We start from the raw sequence: 17,418 nt of genomic DNA, 5'->3' as shown, positions 1-17,418 counted from the left end.
AGATAATATAAATCTTGTCATATAAGTCTGACAATATTTTCGAGGATTACCTGTAAAATCTGACAATTCTGGCTAAAAAAACCACCAAAATCGAAATGTTACAGCTAGCTGGAGATAGAATCATAGATAGCTTGTGATAATAAAATTACTAGCTCCAATTCACTTTAACTGTTTGTATGTAGCTTTCCACATTACATAATGTGCATAACTTATAGCTAAGTGTTGTGATTGTTTCGCATTCAAAGATGGTCAAATATGTATAGAAACCCACAGCCTCATTGCTGGTCTTCAACAGATATTTAACTACTTGCAATTTTGAATTTTAGCGATGTTACTTTTTTCTCTCAAATCTCGGACTGCTGTCCGCCGCTTCACTGCAAGACAGAGTATGTTGTACAAGCGTTAAACACAGCAAGTCATGGCGACTAGGTACTTCAACGCACACATTTTTTTTGTTCAACACTTAAAAAGATTTGACACGTGTTTAAATTAAAGAGACAATATCATTACTCTCGAATTAGTAAGCACAGCTGGAAATCAGCGTCTTGGCTGCATTTAATTGTCTTTTAAGGCATTTTTTGATTATGCAACATTTCTTTACAAAGAAGAAGCAAAACAAGAAAAATACAAAACAAGTGTATAAGTTTCAACATTTGAACATTAGAAGTGCAGATCCGTTTTGTAAAATGCAAAACAGTAATGGTGAGAACATGTACAGATGATGTTTGACAAGTACAAGTCCCAGATTTTCCATATTTGATATATGCCGTATATGAGTTGCATATTTGTGGTAGTCTGGCTGAGACCTTCATATTCCAAATTTCAGAAAATGAATATTCCAGTTTCTTTGACGTTATAAGCAGAGGCCTCTCTCCAACTTTTTTTTACTTCTTTCTTCATTGTCCTTCAGACAGTAAATAATGTAAAACGAATATGTTGTTACTATATGATATTTTTTCAGGCCACGAACCAATTATAATCACTAATATTTCTCATACATTGGTTAATGGGGCACTGTCAATGAGATAGAGATAATTTTAGTTTTCATAGCAAATAGAGTTTTTTTCTCAATAAGCTAATATCCTCAAACAAATATCTTGCCACCAGGCATAAGCAGGGTTACTATCCGCAGTTAGGATAGTTATTCGAGTTCTTTAGTAGTCTATCGGAAATGAAGGTAACATTATTTATCATTGAAGTAATCTCGAAGTAAATTGAATAAAGTTTTTGCAAGAAAGATAAAATGCATCTAAATTTTGTATTTTCCCCTTCGTCATATAAAAAAACAAGCTAATATTCTTATGTAGACTTAAGCAAAATAACAGCACGTGGTGTATACAAGTGTAATATCATTGATTCTTAGCCATGGAATGGATGTTTTTTGATGAGCTTTTATATCAATCTTTTTTATGTCTTGCAGCAGCGCTGTTACCTGCATACTGCTTTTTTTGGAGGCATCCTTAAGTGCTGCCTCCACTGATTGCCCCATTCAAAGCTTAAAGCCCTTGTGGTGGATTGGGAACAGCCAAAATACACATAACACTACTCACTGTAAGGACATTTGTAACAGACGATTATGCATCAAATACAGTTCGAATTAAACAGTGTTCACATAAGATGTCGGTGCCAGGGGAACTAAATGGGATTCATAAATTATGTTAAATACTGCTAAGTCAGCCGACCAAAAGTATTAGAAATAATATCAACAGGAATGTGCACTGAGACCGTTCAGTAGAATTTATGACATGTTATCAAATTTTTGTCTAGCAATTAAAGCCTTCATTATCATGCAATACACCCAGGCATCACCTGACTCGGGAATAATTTGAAGATTATTGTATCAATCCCCAAAGCTCTCATATACACTTAACTACATCTTTCTAATTCTTTTCACGCTACTCGAGCTTGTATTTCTATTCTTCAATCGATGATAATCTGGGCAGTTCTTCTCTAAACAATATATATCATTAGATATTAAATATAATTTTGTCATTAATACACAAAAACATTTGAAGACTTTGAGATGTAGTGATAATGTAAAATAGACAGTGCTTCAATGCAGATGCAATTATTGTAGTATACTAATAGCCTGCTCCGAGCATACTTGAGATAAAAATAACTAGAGACCTATCCTTCACCTATTTCACTGCAGATACATTGAAAAGACGTAGTTCTCTGACAACTGGGCTTCATTGTCTAACACACAAAAAGCCAATATTTTGTCTGAAATTTTATAGTCTCTGTATATCTAAGTGTGTTACAAGGTAATAGTTGTTTTATGTTTTATTGCGATGTATTGTCAGCATGACCTCACAATTCATTAGCAGTTATAATGTATATGACTCTTTATAAGTGCAAAGCTATAACAAGGTTTCGAATTGTTCCAAGTTACAATAATCACAGATTTTGGTTTGTGTTTGGACTGGGGATGTGGTATCAACTTTCTATGTCTATTCGAGTTTTCCTTTAATTCACATACTTTTACATATAGTAAGTCACTCTTTGCTAAAAAAAACAAAACAAACTAAATCTAGAAAAACAAAAACAAACAACAATAACAAATAGAACCATTTCAGATCATGGTAATGTTCAGCAGAAGATCCTTTCGATAAAGGCCAACATGAATGGCTTTTTTATAGTGTACAGTATTTTACTGGTATTGCTTTTAGTAACCAGAACATGGCGATCGCATTTAATCCTCTAAATAGAAAAATAGGTACGGGAAACCGAGCGAGTAATGTATATAATTACTTCTGAAGCTATAAGCCGTGACCTAATTTAAATAAACGCTTACTATTCTATTTCGTGTACGATAGCCTGCATACAGACGTTAGGAACGCTCTATGTACATGTGGGAGATATATAAATTTAATGACCAACAGTGTTTAAGAACGAATGCATGTTCCATCAAGCTGATGTTACATTGTGGAATGAAATGAACGCTCTCTCTGACAATATAAGCATTTAAAAAAAATACCTAAGCAGAAAGTAAGAAGAAGCATACTGCTTATGACGAAGTTAATACGAGTAAGACACAACGTGGACTGTTGCACCGAGACTAATGGAGAGCCCCAACAGGGAGATCACCGTATTAGTGGGGTTCTCGTTTTCATTAGCTTTGAATTATTCTTCCTTGGTGATATTATAGATGTTTTATCTATTTGTATGATTTTATTTCTTAATTTTAGAACTTTTCTAAATAACCAGTTTATTTTTGGTTTTGTTTCTTTCTTCTTGTTTGTTTTTAAGGAGAGAAATCGAAATGACTCCTCCCTTACTGAAAAATGACTTCTACTTTGTACAGAAAAAAGAAAAAATCGAACATCTTAAAAGACCTAAGGCTAACAATATAATATTATTAGGTGCTACAATATATATTTTCCCCCTTTTCTCTTTCTGCTTTTGGTGTATCGCCTCTATACTTTTTAGAAAGCATTCTGGACGTGTTTGGAAACTCTTTGGAAAGGAATTATCAAGATGCGGACATCTGACTGACGTCCCCCACCTCTACTCCTCATCAAAAGTAAAAACAACACAGATGTTTCACATATTAAAAAACTCACAAAGCTCTTTAGACATTTTTTTTCTCTTATTAAAAATATCAGCATTCTCCAGTGCTAGCTCTGTGTTGTTGACGCCGTTCTTGTTACAACGATGCGAGAGCACGTATAGGAATGGTCTGTCAATTTCGTGTTTGCGATGTGTTTAATCCTGTTTTTTGCTGATTAATTCTGCTTTTGTAAAACGTACTGCTGCATAATTTTACAAGAAGATTAAAAATCATATACTCGTTCGATTCGACCTTGATCGACTTTCTAGTCGGGTTTTCGAAAATGAAAAACAATCGACAGGGAAGACGCCCTGGGCATTAATTCACTATAAGCGGTTACTCGTCACCCGAAGCAACCTTTCCATACCAACATAACCCACAAGCTTTTGTGTGCACATTTCCTAATTTCAGTATTTACAAAATATATTGCAAAAATAAAGATTTTCAATGCTATAAGGCCTGTGAGTTGACCCTTCGGTAATCTCAGTAAGCAAATATACGTACTGGTCGATTCGATCAATCGTGTTTCCCTAATTTTCTTCCCTGTTCTTCTGCTTTCATGCTACAATCTGTTAACTTTTATAAAAGGCATTTTAAAATCGTATTTACTGTCGTTCTATCTTGAATTCGGCGTTTTTTCATCGTACTCTAATGACTAATATTGTAGTCATTCGTGAGACGATGCGGCTGAGTAGGTAGGTTGCCGGCATCCGTTGCCCATTGCGCGCAATGGACATCGGCTCAGCCGAGGTAGCGAGAACGAAAACTTTTTGGACTGAGTCAGGGTCGCATCGGGTGGATGATGATGATGATGATGATGATGATGATGATGATGATGATGATGAGGAGGAGGAGGAGGAGGAGGAGGAGGAGGAGGAGTGCTAATAATATTCGATGACTTACTGCCCCTGAACGGAAGTATTGAGTAGGAAGAATGTGATCACCAGCGCATATTTTGGGAATTAGTCTCTTGTTAAAAATAAATGACTATGTCATCATTTCATTTTCCACGGCCACTGTAAACAAATGGATTTTTTGCCTGTCATCCAGTTGCAAACTCAGCTGAACATTCTTTCAGATTACACAGCAACTGTCGAACAGTCTGCTTCGCTAGAAGTTTTCTCCCTTTAAAAAAAGTCTTCAAAGGGTTCCCGAACAGGACGACTTCCTTTGATTTTAGTACCTGAGTGAAGACGCCGACATCGCCCTCGACAACGTAAAACAAGTCTCGAGGTGGAAGTCTTCCTTCCGTTTCCTTCTTATCTACGTGTCTTCTCATTTATGTAGAGTCGTTAACCGAGAGCCTGATAGTGATTTAAAAGCACCTTCTGGCCTCTGGGGCCAAGTGGAAGTGAAGGAGATTCTGGGAGTCTTGTCCCCTGAAGGACCGCTGCCGCCTGGGACACGCCCATCACACCAAAGGCCGGCTGGGCTTCCGGCAGTTGTAAATTAAGTTTAGGAGGACTTTTGCGACTTACGACCATCGAATCAAACGAGCTTTGAATCGCCACATTTTCTGCTACCTCCCCACCCCTAGCCACCCCATCCCGACTACCCATCGGAGATGAAATGCCGTCCTCTCTGCTGGATATCACGGGCAAAGAGGACGGGGGTTGGGTATGGGGGAGATGGTCCTGGATACGCCTCATTATCATGTATGGGCCGACGACTCTAGAGATTTGCTGTTTACCACCCGATGGGAACAAGTCTGAAGAGATGGGTAATTCGTGGCCTGCTGAAACGGGAATGAGGGAGAAAGGAAAGAGGTTAGGATGGATGGTGGTGGAGTAAACGGGGTGGGGGAAGTCGCGAAACTAGACACGACGAACGACAGGCATGGAGAGAATGAGACAAAATGACGTAGGTGTTCAGGTGACAGCAATGGCAGCGCCCTCTGGTGGTCATATTTGTGATAATAATTCATCACAACAGTTTTTATATACTTGGTGACCAGAAACACACACACTCCCACCCAGTGTACTTACAGTTAAATTCACAGACGTACAGGGAACAGTGAATGTAAGTGGTTCAACCTGTCTAGGAAATGTTGAAAGCGGAGTTCAACCCCCCCCCCCCTTACTTTCGCCGACTTTTATCTCCCCTGATAAATATGGAAACACATTTTGTCTAAGTGGGCAAGCGGGTGTTGAGGGGGTGGGACTTTTTTCCGCGCCACAAGCCAGAAATGATCTTCAACGTTGACGAAGGTTGACGAGCAGACTATAATTTTAAACTCTCAACACTTGTTACAAACGTAGTTTTTCACGGTATCTGACATTTTAAAAAAATGCCCATGGTTTATTAATTAGGACATGGCAGTAATTGCACTAAACTGTGTTCACATTTAGCAGAACTTTAGCATTCAGGAGCCAGGAGCAATCTCGGTGACTGTATGCTAACAGCTTGTGTCATATAAGCTTCTAATATTAAAAGTGTTTTAGTGTTTCATCTTTTATTCCTTGATTTGAGATGTGAACATGTGAACGCTTCAATCTTCTGGAAATTTCTTATCACATGGGAATAGGTCGAGGTGGGGACGGAGGGATAATGTTATGAAGTGGTAGTGGGAGGAAACCGTAGTGCCAATCCTTTTCCCCTACGACTGTTAGGGTGACATGTTGCTGTTGTTCTGGGTTTTTTTTTTAATGTGTTTTTTTAGAAGAGAAAGTGCTTCCACCTCGCGATGATTTTGCACTGTGGGGAAATGGGGATCTGGGTGGATGGTGACATCTGTTCACAGAGCTGGCTGCCTTACCCTGAAGTAGCTCGGAGTAATTTAGCATTCTAAACAACGTGTTTAATAAGGCTTTGTGACCAAAAAAATCCCATAAAAAACAAAAATTAACGATGATCAAATTGGCTTGTAGTAATATCACACTGTGCAGTGGCTGTGAGCATCAACAATACGCTCATCAACTCATCTGCGGAACTTTCCAGTTACGCAACCCGCCACCAGCCCAGAAAATAAAAGGTCCTCTATCATCTCCGTATGAAGTTTACGAGGCAAATGAATCTATGTTATTGCTCTAATCTGCTGCCTCGGTCGTTATGTGTGTATCCCTCCTCCAGCATCAATTAATCCCAGCACGAAAACCGCCACCTTGGCTGCCAGCTAATCACCTCCCCCTGTCAGGCTAATGAGCTGGCAAGCTCATGCAACTAGAGTTATACTTCCCTGGCACCCTATCATTAATTTCCTTCGCGCCCAAAGAGCTCGCGAACCTTGGCAGACGTAGGTTAGGTCCCCCCCGTCTGGAGGAGAAGCCATGAAAGATAACTCTCCCTTTGCGTGGCCGTTATTTGATGTCCGACGCGGTTATCCGCTCCTGTGTGTCACGGCCATCTGCGACAGGTAGCAGTGTGCGCGTCACTTGTAGATCATTCAAAGAAGTTGCGCGTGCGTGGGCGGGTAGATGCACGTGTGTGAGACTAAGGCACAAGAATTAAGGAGATGGAGAAAAGTTAGAAGAGGAACAAGAACCAAAACTCTACCTGACCAGTCGCGGCGATTTCGTTGAAGTCTGTAACTTGGAACAAGCTTGGTTTATGTTCTCCCTGTTTTGACCCTCGGTGTGACTTAAATCAGAAAGAGGCTCAACTGTGAGGCCACTCATCTCTACAACACAGAAATTTAAGAAAGCTTTCCTTGATGCAATTATCATCCTTTCCTCCAGATGTTAAGAATAAATAAATCCAGTTTTGAAAATATGTATACCTACCAATGGTGAGCAAAGTTGATAACTAATTATGGGTATTCCGATTACAAAGTCAAAAAGAGGTAAACCTTAAGGCATATTTCCAATAACTTTATTGTCGGCAATTTTGCAGGGGTCTAGGACAACAAACGTATTCAGAATGGTGGGTATTGTGTGCTGGCAGAAAATTTAATATACGTATCAGCTTTTTGCAATGTAGCTCTGTTAACGGTCTGTGTGTTGCCTTCTTAAAGATGGAGCGAGTGCATCTACGCAGCAGATGTGTGGCAGTACGACTCAGCTACAAGAGAGACGAAAAAATGCTCTTTTTTTAAACAGGTGTGACACTTTTATTAGTTTGCTTAACTGCTTTCTAGCTCCGCCTTGCTCTCCCGCCCGTTTCAGTAGACGTGGGAGGGGACACAGTTTCAACACGAAGATGAAATGAGGCACACCTATCCTCCATCGAAATACGTGGCAGTTTCTGATTGGATGGATGCATGCGTCTCTACTTTCGCTCTGCAGTTTGTCGAAATTGTCTGACGTTTACGCTCAGGGCTGACACATGTGTCATGTCACTCAGTCCGATGTCACTCACAGGGTTAACAAAAGGTATCACTGCCATTAAAGTCATTAAAATTCTTCTGACGAAGGTCTTTACCTTCCTGTCTTATCTTTTCCCTCAAAGTTTTGACCTTACTTGGAACCAATGACGTCAGGATGTCTGTAGGTCACAGCAAATTTGAGCGTTAACAGCGAGGATACTTTAGTGACGTCAGAGGGAGAAAAAGGAGGTGGGTGGAGATTTTCCACGAATCTCGCGACAGCAGAGATGCTTTTCACATCTCGATGGGGAAGACAGTCTCATGCAATAAACTGAACTTACCTGAAGATAATTCTTGCTTGGGGTCAGAATGTAAAGAAGCAAACCACTCACCCAATTTCGGGTGCATTTCTGACTTCAAAGCATGTTAGTACGAATACCACTCTTCTCTCTTCACCCTTTCCTAAGCAAAAGTTGATCATCCCCATGCATGAAAAAATGGAAAAAGGAAAGAAAGAATGAAATAGGAAAAGAAAAAACGAAACTGAAAAAAAGCAAGAAAAGAGTTAGAAAAAATGTTTAAAACGAAAGAGAAATAATAAAGGAGGGGAAAAAGCAAAATAAATGAAGAAATGAAGAAAAAACAAAAAAAGGGTAAAAAAGAGAAACGAAAAAAAAAGAAAGAAAAAAAGGAAGCGAAAAAAGGAAAAGAAAAGGCAGCTCTGCGTCCTCTGCTTTTAGATTTGCGAAGTGGAGGGACTAATGAGCCGTGTCATGTCGACTTGCAGCGCCCTAAAACTATGGATAACAGAAGTAGATGACATAGATGACAATTTGTGATGCTGTTTGCCTACAGGTGAATGAACAGATAGTAGTATCAGCTGACAAAGTACTAGGAGGATGAAGAAACTGCAGTTCAGACACATTTCGTTGCAGACTGCCATGCCAACGCATTTTAAAAATATATATACAAGACATATAAAGTATTGAAATTTCACTGACCACTTGACGGAGATCCAAACTGCCATGATAATCAATCTTTTCTCCTAACTGTACGTGTGTGTGTTAAATTTCTGTGTGAGTATGTGTGCCTGCCCTTGTGAGCAAAAGAAACATTTCTGTCTTAGGTCTCTTCGACAGACAATAAAGTCTGATTTGATTTGATTTGTGCTTCGGCAGTTTGTATAGGCCAGCACTGTCGATCGCATTTAATTTTTGCTTCGTATACGACACTGATTGTTGTGGTACAGGCGAAGTTATTTTCTTGTCCACACTGTCGGGAAAATAGAGTTCTATTTCTAATACTTCGGACAATGGCGTGGAGACTTAAATTCTTTGTCCTCCAGCTGAGGCCGCGGCCATTAAATTGTGTTCCACGTGATACGCATCGTGGCGGCTCTCTATACAAATTTAAACACATGGGCGGTAACTCTCGTAAAAAGAAAATACGGAGTTGTTGTTCTTAGTGATCAAAACTGATTTCAAATTTCTAGACTCTCGAGACATGGATTCATGGTGTGACTACACTTCTACGTCCACAAGTTCCACCTACACGGTATGCCTCATTCCTCTAATTCTGAGCACGGACAGACATGATTTATTTATTTTACTTCCTTGTTTCTGTTCTGAGAGGTTAAATGCCTTGATTTTCAGCAGTTTGTCCGACCCACTAAAGATGGCGACGGTTTTATTCAATATACTGTAGCCAGTACCACATAATCTTAGATAAAAAAAAAAAAAAAGCGTACAATTCAGTAATTTTTACAGAATTTGCTACTGAGTAAGAACCTACGTGTTTAAAGAAAGCCGCAGCAATGAAAGCTGTTTTCTTTCATTCTAACAGAGAGAGCGGCTATAATATGAAATCTCCCTTGCATTTAGATGTTTGCTTATAATTTCCATGACAGCTGAATCATTACAATTGTCATGTTTCAGGTGTGATAAGATTACAACAGACTTCAGGAGGTCTTCTATTGTCAATAGAAAGAAAAGAGTTGATGAAGCTGAGATCTTGAGCTTCATGGAAAGTTAGTCTACAGTAAGTGTAAAAGTACTTTTACCCAAAAGACAATAAATACAATCAGTAATTTTTGGAGAGCACAAAGATATGTTTTCCATGAAGAGCGAGATGCAGGTCCCATGTACACTCATAGAGACTGAAACGAAATATATGGCTGAGGCACAAGAAGACCTAAGTGATAATGTAATACCTAAAGCAGAAAGTTCATTTTGCTCTGATTATAATGAGACAAAATGTTTACAGAATGATTTCATGCAGCATGACAGTATCTTCGGCCAAGAACTCCATAATATAAAAATTGATCCAACTGCACAGACACACTGGAAGTGTGAGAACGTTCCGAAAGTGGAGATGAATTCTCAAGATTCCACTTCTTTCATTAAAATTGAACAGCAGCACAGTCACATTGTGAAGACAGAATGGCCACATATGACTGAGCATAATCATATAGTAAAGACTGAGAGATCATGGCCTGGCCAGGATGCAGTTTCTCAACTTGATAGTGATAATGAATTTTATTGGATCTGCCAAGGCGATACCTATGAAGTGAAGACACAGTATGCAAAAGGACCAGTTACTTCTGAGGTCAAGCATGAAGATCACTCTGGTCAAGGCGTTGGTGCTGCAGTAAAGTCAGAGCAGACAAAATCACACACTCAGTCCACAATAATGGAGAACTTGAAGGCACAGAGTGTACCACAGGAGGTGGAGTGGAATTGCAGGAAAAATAAAGATATTTTAGCATGCATGTCATCACCTGAACTTCAAGATGTGGATGTTGCTGGATGTAAAACTACACAGGTGATGGATATTGTGACTGAAAGTCCTCAGCATGAGAGAAATGTAAATGTGACAGAAGCAAACTTCAGTACTGAGTCAGAAAAACAGCACTGTAATAGTGATATTGAATCTGATAAGTGCAAAGTGTGTATGTCTACATTCCATTTTTCATCCTTGCACAAAAAACACATGTCGGACCACACTGGTAAACCTCACAAGTGCAGAACATGCAAAGCTGCCTTCAAAAGATTATCTGATTTGAAAAGTCAAATGAGGGTTCACCGTGATAAGAAGCCTCACCAGTGCAGTATGTGTAAAGCTGCCTTCACAAGATCATCTAATTTAAAAGTGCACATGATGGTTCACAATGATGAGAAGCATCACCAGTGCAGTGTATGTAAAGCTGCATTTAAAAGATCATACCATTTGAAACAACATAGGCAGGTTCACAGTGATGAGAATCATCACCAGTGCAGGGTTTGTAAAGCTGCATTTAAAAAATTATCCGATTTGAAACGACATAGGCAGGTTCACAGTAATGAGAAGCCTCATAAGTGCAGTGTGTGTAAAGCTGCATTTAAAAGATCATACGATTTGAAACAACATGGGCAGGTTCACAGTGATGAGAAGCCTCACCAGTGCAGTGTATGTAAAGCTGCATTTAAAAGATCATACGATTTGAAACAACATAGGCAGGTTCACAGTGATGAGAAGCCTCACCAGTGCAGGGTTTGTAAAGCTGCATTTAAAAGATCATCTGATTTAAAAGAGCACATGAGGGTTCACAATGATGAGAAGCCTCACCAGTGCAGTGTATGTAAAGCTGCATTTAAAAGATTATCATGTTTGAAACAACATATGCTGGTTCACAGTGATCAGAAGCCTCATAAGTGCAGTGTGTGTAAAGCTGCATTTAAAAGATCATACCATTTGAAACAACATAGGCAGGTTCACAGTGATGAGAAGCCTCACCAGTGCAGGGTTTGTAAAGCTGCATTTAAAAGATTATCCTATTTGAAACGACATAGGCAGGTTCACAGTGATGAGAAGCGTTACCAGAGCAGTGTTTGTTAAGCTGTATTTAAAACATTATCCTATTTGACAAAACATAGGCAAATCCACAGCAGCAAGAACCCTTACCAGTGCAACATATGTAAAGCTGCCTTTAAAAAATCAAAATGCTTGGAAACAGCAGGACAGGTTCACAGTGATAAGCCTCACAAGTGCAGTGTGTGTAACATTGCCTTCAAAAGTTTATTTCATTTGAAACAGCATTTGCAGGTCCATAGAAATAACAAATCTTACCGTTGAAGTGTGTGGTAATCTGCTTTTAACTTCTTCAATTGGTTTGAAAAGACACAATCTAATTCATAATTATGTTGAATCTTACCCGTGCAGTGTATGTACAGCTTTTTTTTAGACTTTTTTCTACTTTCAAAAGACACAAGGTGAGTCACAGTGATTCTAAACCTCACCAGTCTGATGTGTTTAAAGTTGCTTTCAAGTCCTCGCCTGCTTAGAAAATGCACATGCTAATCTACAGTGATGTGTCAAGTGCATTGTGTGTAAATCTGCTTTTAGGTGTTCATCTACTTTACAAACACAGATGATGACCTATGATGGTCTTTGTTGTTACCCGTGCATGCTAGGTAAAGCTTCTTTGAAGTTCTTATCAAGTCATCATCCTTGCAAAGTGTGGAAAGCTGATTTTAGCTGATCTATTTTGAAAACATGAAGGCTGATGAAGGCTAGAGGTGTTAAAGTGCCTTCCTAGTGCCATATTTGTAATGCTGGGATTAGGTCATTCAATTTCAAACTACACATGCTCATTTGTTACTGTGTTACACCTCACCACTGCCGTTTGTGTAAAGCTGTTTCAGGTCATTTCTTTGGTTTAAAATATGACATTGTGATTCACTGTGATCCTCAGTTCACTTCAAGAGACTAGTTGAGAGCAGTGTATATGAAAATGCATATAATAAGCTACAGAGGGGAGAGATGTTAAACCTTAAATACCTCTGCAGTGTGTGTAAAGGTGCTTTAAAGGACTTGTCCTCCATCAGGTACAGGTATCACCTGGCTGTAAGAAATTTATCAATGATTAAAATGTGCAGCTGTTTAAAGTATGTTATCATATTGACATATACAGGTTTATTCAACATTTTTGTATTATTTAATCACAGCTAATGCGCTAAAATTAAGGGATGGGAGCTGGGGTTGTGTGTGTGGAGGGGAGAAGAAAATAGTAATTGATGGAAAGGAAGTCAGAGAGTTGAATGGGGGCAAATAATAATTTATGTTGTAGACATTGAGGCACTCATCTTGGTTTTCCTATTGTTGAATTTCCTTGTATTTATTTTCTTGTGGTTTGTTTTGTCTTTATTTCTTTTTTCAAATTATTTGTTTTGCTGGAAAATAAAGTTCTCCCTATAGCATTTGTTGAAACAGAAAGTATTACTTTTTATTTAAATATCTAATACAGTGGGTTTTAGATATAGTGATTAACATTTATTGTATGGACACTGTTACTGATTTTTTTTAAAAGTTTTAATGTTTACAGAGCACTGCAATTGACAGACCTAATAAAGGCAAAAAGTTTGGATAGGTTTTTAGCTTCCTGATTCTTTTTTGATGGCATAATAATTGCAATCTGTTTTTTTTTAACGAGTATCCCTTGATATGCATATGAAGATCCTGTTCTTACTGGAGGATAAATTACTCCAAATGACTGAATAATTTACATTTTCTTGTAAGAATTTCTTATTCTGAGTTAATTGAGAAAATTATGTTTGCAATGTTTAAAGAATGAAACAATTTTCAGCAGATACATTGTTTTGACTTGTTTGTTTGACTTTTATGATAAAAATGTGACATTCCTAGTTCTAGTTTTTAGAGCATGAATTTGCAGGTTTTCTTTTTGAGATATTTTGCAATGAATATGTTGGGCTCGTGTTAAAGAAACTATCAAATGCAGTTTGAATGATGTTTTTTAATTTGCAAAATGGTAATTAATAAAAACAATTCAAGAAAATTACTTAAGGGGCCTTCAAGGAGTTGTCACTGAGCAATAGCAGAGAAGAAGAGAGAATGAATGAAAGAAGGAAATAAAAATGTCACATTCATCTCATGTCACATTCATCTTTCGTGTGACTTTTTTAGACATAACTATAAGCACTTAAAAATTATTTTCATTATTATTAGCGATTGATCCTTGAAGTGGTCTTGTTACTAGCGATGTTTATATGTATGTATGGTTAGTATGTATGTGTGCGTGATGTATACTTGCATATGTTGTAGGGTGATAAGTAGGGATACATTAGCCTTGACCACCTCTTAAGTAAATGGAGGACAACAAATGTAGAATTCAAAAACCTCTTGTATATACTAGTTATATCTAAATTCCGTCTACAAGAACCTTTTCTAGCAAAACGAAAGTTGATAGTCATGAAAGTCCAGCGGTGTGAGTGGAAACAGGATAGCTTATGCAACAAGGAGGGGGAAACCGTAGCTGTCTGCTTTATGTCCTGTCTCCTTTCCCAATCAATTTGCAGGTGTAGCCTTAAAACAGCGCAGATGAACTCTTGAGCTTGTTTCATTCTGCCAGTCCTGAATGTTTGCCTTATTTCTTTGGTAGATGTACTGCAAATGTCTATAACGTTTGCATTCCTTAGCAGGCTGGAAATTTAATTTACAAATGAGTGGAGGTAAAATTATAAATTACAGTTAATGGTTTCAGCTTGTGTGACCTGACTGCTTTGTCGTCTGGTAATAGTTTTCTTTACATGCAGCTTAACCTCATTGTTATTGAACTCCAGTGTGGATTACAAGGTCGCTGGTTCAATAACTGCTCGGGCAGGTGAAGGGATCAACTCATGCTTTGCAACAATTGGGGACTTCGTTTATCAGAAAAGTAAAAAAATGGGACAAAGAAGAGGGTTAATCCTCTTGGCTCCTGCCCTGGACACGATGAACCACTTTCACTGCCACTTTAGCTGTCTACTTTAAACATTTTACATTTAGCATCAGCGCTCATTTTCATTAAGCACAGTGGACAGAATGGTACCCTTCGTCTCCCAGTTCCTATGGTGGGTCTAAGTTGATATCAACATTCAGGCTCTGGTTCGGAAATTCCTGTTGCTCGGATCCCCGCCAGGTATGGCTTACCTCATCTCTCAGCACGAGACCACGAGTTATAAACAGAGCCACGCAGCATTTCATCAGCGTGAAGTGTGTCATCGAAATCGAAACTACATTTCCAGTTTGCTTCTTTCAGTTTCATCCATGTTCCAAGTATTAAGTCGTGTGGAATACCTTTCACATACAGAAGCTCTGTGCAGCACGAGTATAACCTCGAGTAGGTGAGGCAAGCAGCAGCTCTAAACCTTTGTCTTCCAGGTCCTGCCGGGTGGGCTGTACATTCCGACATACAAAGTCAGGTTGGTTGATTTTTATAAGTCGGTGGGTGGTCAGTGATAAGTCTTGTCTTTCAACTAAATGCATGAATGATTGCACGCGCTGGACGAACAAAAAAAAAAAAGATAATCTGTGTGTAGAAATGATGTGGGTTTGTCTCCCGGGCATCGAGTAGGACGTGTAGACAAGAGTGATGTAATCACGTGATATACTACCTATCAATATGTGATGGACTCTGTGAGCGTCAGTGTGTGTGTATGGGGGGGTATATAAAGCAGATGCATCAAACCCTGGAATATCTCAAGAAGCTGAGAAGTGATAAGGGATTCAAGCAAGTGTTAGCAGATGCAACAGAGATTGCATGCGAGTTAGAAATACAGCCAAGCTTTGAGAAAGACCAAGTACCAAGAAAAAGAAGAACTAAACGACAATTTGACTACGAGGCTGCCGACGACACAATAGAAGACCCTGCTGAACATTTCGAAGTCAGTTTTTTTTAATGCTGTCGTAGACACGGCCACTGCGTCCATTGAAGACAGATTGAAACAGTTTCAGGAGCACAGTGCATTATTTGGATTTCTTTATGATATCCAAAGCATTTCTGAAAAACCAATGGACATTCTACTATCTTGCGAGCCTACGGCGGTCACTCAACACTGAGAAGCAAGGGAGGCCTCTCCGGAGTGACAGACCACATTCTTCCTCTACTTGACCCGACTCACCGTCCCCGGATGTCATTTCCTCCACCTCCTCAGAGATCGTACCAATCGGGTTTAGTGGCCTCTGATTTCCTTCGTTTAGCACATTATCAAGGGACGATTACTGGATTTGGACCAAAGGAGACAATGACGGTGGCACCAGAGAGATGAATCACTCCACGTCAGGTTAAGTGGACGAGATCGCCAAACAGAGCTCATCTGGTTAGATGGTTCCGAGCGTGTTTTGCGAGGGGTCAACCCCGCTAACCTCAAGAGCTGTTTGGTGTGACAAATACCGCGAAGGACGAACTTACCCAACCATATATACAAACATCATAAATCCTCCAGTAGAGCCCCAAACAGCAGGCTATATTTTCTTTGAGCTTTTCTCACAGTTCAGAAATCACTAGAACAATCTAGACTTTGTTCCACTCTGTGCCAGATTCCTGCAGGAGCGACAGCGAAAGAATCTCCTGATGTAAGCAAAAGCGTTTTCTGTATCCTGCGCTCACAGTGGATGGTGCAAAATCGGATTACAATATCTGGTCTCACATAATTAAAAGTTCTGCTGCCTGATAATTAGAGGTCGCCAAAAGAAGCCTTTCGACAGGCTCATGACACTAAACCCAGATGACACCGATTTTTTTGTAAACCTCCCTGAGGTCTATTCATGCCCCGAAGCCACGTTCAACTCTTTGACTTTGCGCGCGCACAAAAGGATGGCAGTCCACGCTCACCGTGCGGAAACTTCCAGACCTCAGCAAAACGCTCGCGCCAATTAATTCCAGCGGAGGGCGCAGCTTAAAAAGGAGGAGTGTTAATTGGTTCGCCGGTCTTTGGCGAGTGAAAGAAGTCGTCGAAAAGTTGTAAAAAGGCGGCAAAACGAAGGCGCGACGCCAGCCATCGGAAGGCTCAACCCCCGAGTCGCTAATTGGTCCATCCCACGATAGCCTTGTAACCATGGCTTGTCTAATGTCCATTTCCGACTTGCCGATAGTGAGAGGGTTTTTTTTTTTTCTTTTGTTCTTTGTGGGTCTCCAGTCAGCTGTCTCTGACTTGACAATGAAGTAATGAGTTGAGGACAAGGAGGGAGTTTTTCACACAAAATAATTCTTGTTATAAACCTTTGTACTCCCTTCATAAAGTCAAATGGTAAAATTTCAGTTGTAATTATTTTCTTAAATTAATTGACATAAATTTTGTTAAAACAGCATGGATCTTAAACAATTACTTTTGTTTATTGTCTGATTGATTGGGTCTAGAAAGACAAGCATAACCAGAGTTTCTAAATGTACAAACAAGCTGCTATATCATGCATTATAATATTAATACTAATGTATCGCTTTATTATCTTTATTTCATTCATTCTGAAATACAGTTTGCATTTTATAAAACACGCAAACAAATTATGGAAAAATCACAGTTATATTTTAAACTTTATTCCTATCTAAACACATCCACAATAATCCAAAATACACTGTCCTGCAGTTATCAGGAATGATCACTCTGACTGATGGTTATCTGATTTTGTCATAAGGACACTGAAATCGTCGCAGGTGCATGAGAAAAAGCTGTTTGCTGTCTCACAAGACCGATTATGTAAAGACTACCGACCCAAAGACCGACCTCCATTTGGCATCAGAGACAAATCATATTTGATAGACAGACAAACACACTCTACCTGTCCCACATGAAATCCAGTGTCAACAACTTTGAAA

General features: G+C 39.2%; 1 protein-coding gene across 1 annotated transcript; it reads left to right on the top strand.

The window, feature by feature from the left end:
- The first annotated feature begins 5,119 nt into the window (after positions 1-5,119).
- On the top strand, positions 5,120-12,209 carry LOC112554839 (zinc finger protein 436-like). The gene is made up of 6 exons (XM_025222892.1): positions 5,120-5,270; positions 9,283-9,344; positions 10,053-10,610; positions 11,028-11,225; positions 11,289-11,570; positions 12,171-12,209. The coding sequence occupies exons 1-6, from the start codon at positions 5,120-5,122 to the stop codon at positions 12,207-12,209; spliced, it is 1,290 nt and encodes a 429-aa protein (XP_025078677.1).
- Positions 12,210-17,418: the final 5,209 nt, after the last annotated feature.

The sequence above is a fragment of the Pomacea canaliculata genome, linkage group LG14 (assembly GCF_003073045.1).
Source record: "Pomacea canaliculata isolate SZHN2017 linkage group LG14, ASM307304v1, whole genome shotgun sequence".
NCBI lineage: Eukaryota > Metazoa > Mollusca > Gastropoda > Architaenioglossa > Ampullariidae > Pomacea > Pomacea canaliculata.
This window is presented reverse-complemented; position numbering and strand designations above follow the sequence as displayed.

Coding starts and splice junctions, on each gene's coding strand:
- LOC112554839 (XM_025222892.1), top strand. CDS start 5,120: ATGCCGTCCTCTCTGCTGGATATCACGGGCAAAGAGGACGGGGGTTGG. Junction 5,271..9,282: donor GAACAAGTCTGAAGAGATGG/GTAATTCGTGGC, acceptor TCAAATTTCTAG/ACTCTCGAGACATGGATTCA. Junction 11,571..12,170: donor AGAAGCCTCACCAGTGCAGG/GTTTGTAAAGCT, acceptor ATCTGCTTTTAG/GTGTTCATCTACTTTACAAA.